Below are 6,241 nucleotides of genomic sequence, written 5' to 3' on the forward strand. Positions count from 1 at the left end.
TGATGCTTGAAAATTTTATTCTGGCCTTTATGGTAAGATATTTGTATAAATAATTATATATGTACAGCCTGCGCGATATGTACAGTATTGGAAGACGGCACTCGGGCCACCACACACACTTGAGTGTGTGGGTCCCAGGCTACACACACTCTTGAGTGTGTGTGTGTGTGTGTCCCAGGCCACACACTCTGCTCCATACACACTTGAGATGCTGTGTGACTAGAGCCATACACTCTCCACCGTACACACAGACAATTGTTTACAAAAGCCTCTGGAGGTATACCCCGTGTGTTTTGGTTATGCCGGTGAACTCCCTGTTAACAGCATGATGGAGTTCAACAGGGAACTTCCTATGAACAGTATGGCTCCAGTCCAACAGGGAACTAACTTTCTATCAACAGTATGACTCCAATCCAACAGAGAACTTCCTATCAACAATATGGCTCCAGTCCAAATAGATAACTTCCTATCAACAATATGGCTCCAGTCCAATAGGTAACTTCCTATCAACAATATGATTAAGAATCCAACAGGGAACTTCCTATCAAAAATATGGCTCCAATTTAAAGCTCATGGTACAAAAACACTGTTTTTGTACCGTGAATAATATATAACCGTGAGTAATATATATAAACACAATATATTACAAGTACAGTTTTGCACTCACAAACACACAGAGCTACTCGACGCTCTCATCTTCACGGGAACAAAAACATTCCTTGTTTTGAGAGTGTTATCAATTACGTCAATTGATGACGTAATTACAATGTATTAATTGATGCCATCAATTGCCATTCAACACACACACTGTACATATACAATGTGTCGTGGATGATGTACAACAGTAGACGTTCACTTTGCAACGGCAGACATGTACAACAGTTGATATACACAGTGCAACGGCAAACATATAATCTGAACAACAGTACACACACACACACACACACACACACACACACACACACACACACACGCACACACACACACACACACACACACACACACACACACACACACACACACACACACGCACACACTCACACACACACACACACAACCGTCCATCACCACTGTACTGAACATCTGTAATATACCAGACAATATCCAACACACTTCTCATAGCTCAGGGTGGACAATAACTTGATTTCTTCAACATAAAAACAACCGCATTAGTTCTGGCCAATAAGAAACCTAGCCACCGTCTTGTTAAGTACAATAAGACACAATTTAAGTACACTTATATTCAGCAGTCAGCAAAAATATATATTTAATGTATATATACTCCAAAATACACTACGACGTGTTTATGGGCTTATAAGGCACTTTAGAAGGTTATCTAAGAGACACCTGTGGTGGGACCTGTGGTGGAGGCCAGGGACAGGGGTCTTGGGGCGTAGGACCTGTCGGAGGACTGGACCTGGGCTGACTTGCGGATGCCACACAGGTACCGGACGTGATAACATGTCACCAGAGGTACCAACAAGTCAGCAACATGTCAGTAACACGTCAGTAACACGTCAGCAATGCTCCTGTTACATAGCAGTAAATAGGTACCTGGGAATTAGACAGCTGCTACGGGCTGCTTCCTGGGGGGGGATGTAACAAAAAGGAGGCCTGGTCGAGGACCGGGCCGCGGGAGACACTAAGCCCCGACACTACAGTAGCGCCAGCGACCTTGCTCTTTCTTCACAAGAGCATCATAGCAAACATTATTAGTTTACAGGTTGATACAATTATCCAAAGGTCCCACAAAGTGCCACCAAGGTCCCACAAAGTGCCACCAAGGTCCCACAAAGTGCCACCAAGGTCCCACAAAGTGCCACCAAGGTCCCACAAAGTGCCACCAAGGTCCCACCAAGGTCCCACAAAGTGCCACCAAGGTCCCACAAAGTGCCACCAAGGTCCCACAAAGTGCCACCAAGGTCCCACAAAGTGCCACCAAGGTCCCACAAAGTGCCACCAAGGTCCCACAAAGTGCCACCAAGGTCCCACCAAGGTCCCACCAAGGTCCCACGAAGTGCCCCCGAAGACCACAGCACCTTGAATGAGGTGGTTCAAGGCCAACACCAATTTACCAAAGAGCATCAATAAACTCTGAAATTCGTCACAATTCCCAAATCTCTTGCCGGTCATTAGTGACCAGCAACGGTCACTACACTTCGCTGAAGGTCAACACAGTTCGCCACGTTGTGACCTGAGATCACTATATGTCCAACCCGGTCTCACTATTTCACACACTCCGTACAAAAATACAACTGTTTTACCTAACCACAAACGTTCCAACTTAAGTAACTGACCTTTCCTATCACGCTCGATGGTCAGGGAATGTCAATATTAAGGCACTCTTCTTTTTCTAAACCTCTAGAGAGGTCGACTCTGTTAAAAACGCACGTCGCCACACTAGCGCCACACCACCACCACACTCGCGCCACACCACCGCCACACCTAGTGGGGATGACAGCTGGGATGTGCTAGTATCTATCTGGAAGAATAGTCGTGGTAGGTGGGCGGCTGGCGGTAAAGCTGTGAGTTAAGCTGGGGAGGCGCCGGGTAGGGCGGAGGGTAGACGGGCGAGGTCCGGGCGTAGGGCGAGGCGCGCGCCTTGACGCCGGCGTAGCCGTAGTGTCCGTACATGGGGCCGTAGGTACACACGTCACCGGCGTACGGCTGGTTGAGGGACGCGCACTGACCCCCGCTGCTGTTGACGGCGTCCATGCGCGAGGTGCTGACTGCGTCCATACGAGAGGTGGTGTTGAGGGCGGGCGTGGGCGGTGACCCCTGCAGGAGGCTGGTGGGCGTCATGCCAGAGCCGCCCATCATCCGGGTAACCAGGCCGCTGTCAGCGTCGCACTCATCTGTAAGAGAGAGGTCAAGTGGGGTCAGGTCGGGTCACGGGGTCTGCCTAGTCACCCACACTCAACTTAATGATTCATGGACCAAGAATATTATTATGATTATTATTAAATGTTATCATAATATACTGACAAGGAAAAACTATGATAACATGGGGAATATTGCACGGAGGTACTGGCTGGCCTTAACGCTAACATGATATCATTGCAATGTTTGCCTGGGATGTTGACTTGGAAAGTTGTTAAAAGTTTATTATTTTATTTTGAGGCACTAGAGAGTTACAGAGGATGTGATGTGGTCGCTAAGGGGCGCTATGCCAGTGTATGCCCCACGACATATCAATCCAAAATGTGGTTTACTTTTCCGGTAAACCTACAGACACTCTTGAGCGGAATTTAAGAACATTATTAATGATGACAGACTGAAGAAACAGGCTGCAGACTCCAGAAAGGTTCAGCAGCTAATGGATGGTAGCCGCGCCTCGGCAGGTCCTGTAAACCCACCCCTCTGTACCATGGTCGGGTCGGCATGTATATATATATGTATATATATATATATATATATATATATATATATATATATATATATATATATATATATATATATATATACAATTTTTTACACAAATACATATACACGTCGATAATCTTTAGTATCACAAGTGATTCAACAAGAGGCTCACAACAGTCACAATAGGGCAATTTTTTTTTCTCTTTTTTTTTTCTACCACAGACGTGGCCACACATTTACAATGGTAACCAGCATATATACATTTTCTTCTGTCCTCCATGGACAGAGTTAGAGAAGTGTTAAACATATAGTTCAAGGGTTTATTGAACACTCAACCACAGAAGGTGATTCGGTGCTTTTAAAATGCTAAGCTAATCTACATACGTAAATACATAGATTCACAGATTTACGTATGTCCTACATAAAGTGTTAGATGTGTCTTTTACATAGTGTCATTAATGTACATTCACAAAGGTGAAATGTAATTCTGATCAGCTTCCATATATACTTTATACCCATACATATACATACACACACACACACATACATACATATATACACACACACATGCATTCACATACATTTGTCTCATTTACCCTGACAGAGTGAGGTAGCTGATAAAGAAACTAGTGTGCAATTAAGCACTTAATCACTGAAGGTGATGAAGGTGCTTTTACAAGCTCAGGTTATATAGTTACATCATATATATACATTGTATGATTGATATATTACATGGTAAATCTTGGATACAAGTCCAATATATCATCAAGTGTTCCAGTACTCATATAGTAACTACAGAGTTCAGCATACCTTAGCCCAGGAGGGCGACAGTCAGTCAGTATGGGACATTCTACAATATAATGTTCAAGAGAGTGCATGTTTGCTCTTTCACAAAGTTGACACATTGTGTACTCGACATTTGGGTTTTGAGAAAGCTGCCAGATACGTCTATATCCCAGGCGTATTCTGGCCACTATAACATCACATTGCCGGGTTCTTGTTCTATTAGTCCCATATGTGAATGTCTCCTCACGATATCTATCATAATATTTAATGCTACAACTTTCAGGTCTTTGAGAATTTGTTAGGTCGGTGAGATTTTCATTAGAGGGCAATGGTAGGTAAGTGGACAGCGCGCTTGACTCGTAATCCTGTGGCCCGGGGTTCGATTACGGACGCCGGCGAGGAACAATGGGCAGAGTTTCTTTCACCCCTGATGCCTCTGTTACCTAACAGGAAATAGGTACCTGGGAGTTTGACAGCTGTCACAGGCTTACTTCGATTTTTTTCACATTCCATTACATAATGACGCAAAGTATGGGAATAGTTCTGCTGACAGAGTATCATCTAAGGCCAACAGATTGTGTTCTCAAAATCAGAGCGACTCACAAAATTGATATAATGTCCCGTTTTCTGTTCGTGGGGGTCCTCGTTTAGGCTAGACTTGGGCAATTTAGTACATCAGTTTAGTGACGTTGGATGGCCTCAACAATGTCAGCCGTGGCTTGAGAACTGCTTCTCCTGACTGCCAGAGTAAATAGGTCCTATTGACTGCCAGGGTAAATAGGTCCTATTGACTGCCAGGGTAAATAGGTCCTATTGACTGCCAGAGTAAATAGGTCCTATTAACTGCCAAGGTAAATAGGTCCTATTGACTGCCAGAGTAAATAGGTCCTATTGACTGCCAGAGTAAATAGGTCCTATTGACTGCCAGGGTAAATAGGTCCTATTGACTGCCAGGGTAAATAGGTCCTATTGACTGCCAGGGTAAATAGGTCCTATTGACTGCCAGGGTAAATAGGTCCTATTGACTGCCAGGGTAAATAGGTCCTATTGACTGCCAGGGTAAATAGGTCCTATTGACTGCCAGGGTAAACAGGTCGAACTGACTGCATTCCCCCCCCCCCCTCCCGTCACACCTGTCCCTTGGCTCATCTGTCTCAAGAAACACTTGTATCTCCGTTGTACCTGTCAATCGTTGGACCGCACATAATTACCTGTCTCATGTCACACCTGTCTTCCGTACCCACCTGCCCCCCCCCCATTTGCTGTCCCTCTGCCACGTTTCACACCCTGTCTTCCGTCACACCTGTCACTCTTGCCACCTGAGACGTCAGGTAAATGAGGTACATTAAGCCAATGAGCTGACTGCTGCCTCACAGCTGCTGCGTGACGTCACCGATTTATGTAAACAAATAATAATACAACATTGCAAATGTTTACATCTTTCCGCTGCGGCGGGGAGTGATGCGCTTTTGTTTGAGTTAAGAACCATTGCGTCGGGGGTCGATATCATTCGTATATATACGCTTGTTTACCCTTGTGTTCTCTGTTCTGGGGTGAACGTTTGTGTAAATGTTCTGGTCAGTGTTCTGAGGTAAATGTTCGGGAAAAGAAGCACGCTCGCCAGCGGGTGAATTTGCTCAAGAGGCCAACAATGCTCAAGAGGCCAACATTGCTCATGAGGCCAACATTGCTCAAGAGGCTAACAATGCTCAAGAGGCCAACATTGCTCAAGAGGCCAACATTGCTCAAGAGGCTAACAATGCTCAAGAGGCCAACATTGCTCATGAGGCCAACATTGCTCAAGAGGCTAACAATGCTCAAGAGGCCAACATTGCTCAAGAGGCCAACAATGCTCAAGAGGCCAACATTGCTCAAGAGGCTAACAATGCTCAAGAGGCCAACATTGCTCAAGAGGCCAACATTGCTCAAGAGGCCAACATTGCTCAAGAGGCCAACATTGCTCAAGAGGCTAACAATGCTCAAGAGGCCAACATTGCTCAAGAGGCTAACAATGCTCAAGAGGCCAACATTGCTCAAGAGGCCAACAATGCTCAAGAGGCCAACATTGCTCAAGAGGCCAACAATGCTCAAG

The 6,241-nt window shown here is 45.3% G+C and overlaps 1 protein-coding gene across 2 annotated transcripts in view; it reads right to left on the reverse strand.

Moving 5' to 3' along the window:
• Positions 1-6,241, reverse strand: part of LOC123754459 (T-box transcription factor TBX1) — a 168,647-nt gene continuing 162,406 nt past the window's right edge. For both annotated transcript variants that reach the window (XM_069307985.1, XM_069307929.1), the window contains exon 8: positions 1-2,855. In XM_069307985.1, coding sequence (XP_069164086.1) covers positions 2,479-2,855 — 377 coding nt within the window. In that variant the 3' untranslated portion in view covers positions 1-2,478. The remainder of the gene's footprint in view (positions 2,856-6,241) is intronic.

Source organism: Procambarus clarkii, chromosome 1 (assembly GCF_040958095.1).
Source record: "Procambarus clarkii isolate CNS0578487 chromosome 1, FALCON_Pclarkii_2.0, whole genome shotgun sequence".
NCBI classification, from domain to species: domain Eukaryota; kingdom Metazoa; phylum Arthropoda; class Malacostraca; order Decapoda; family Cambaridae; genus Procambarus; species Procambarus clarkii.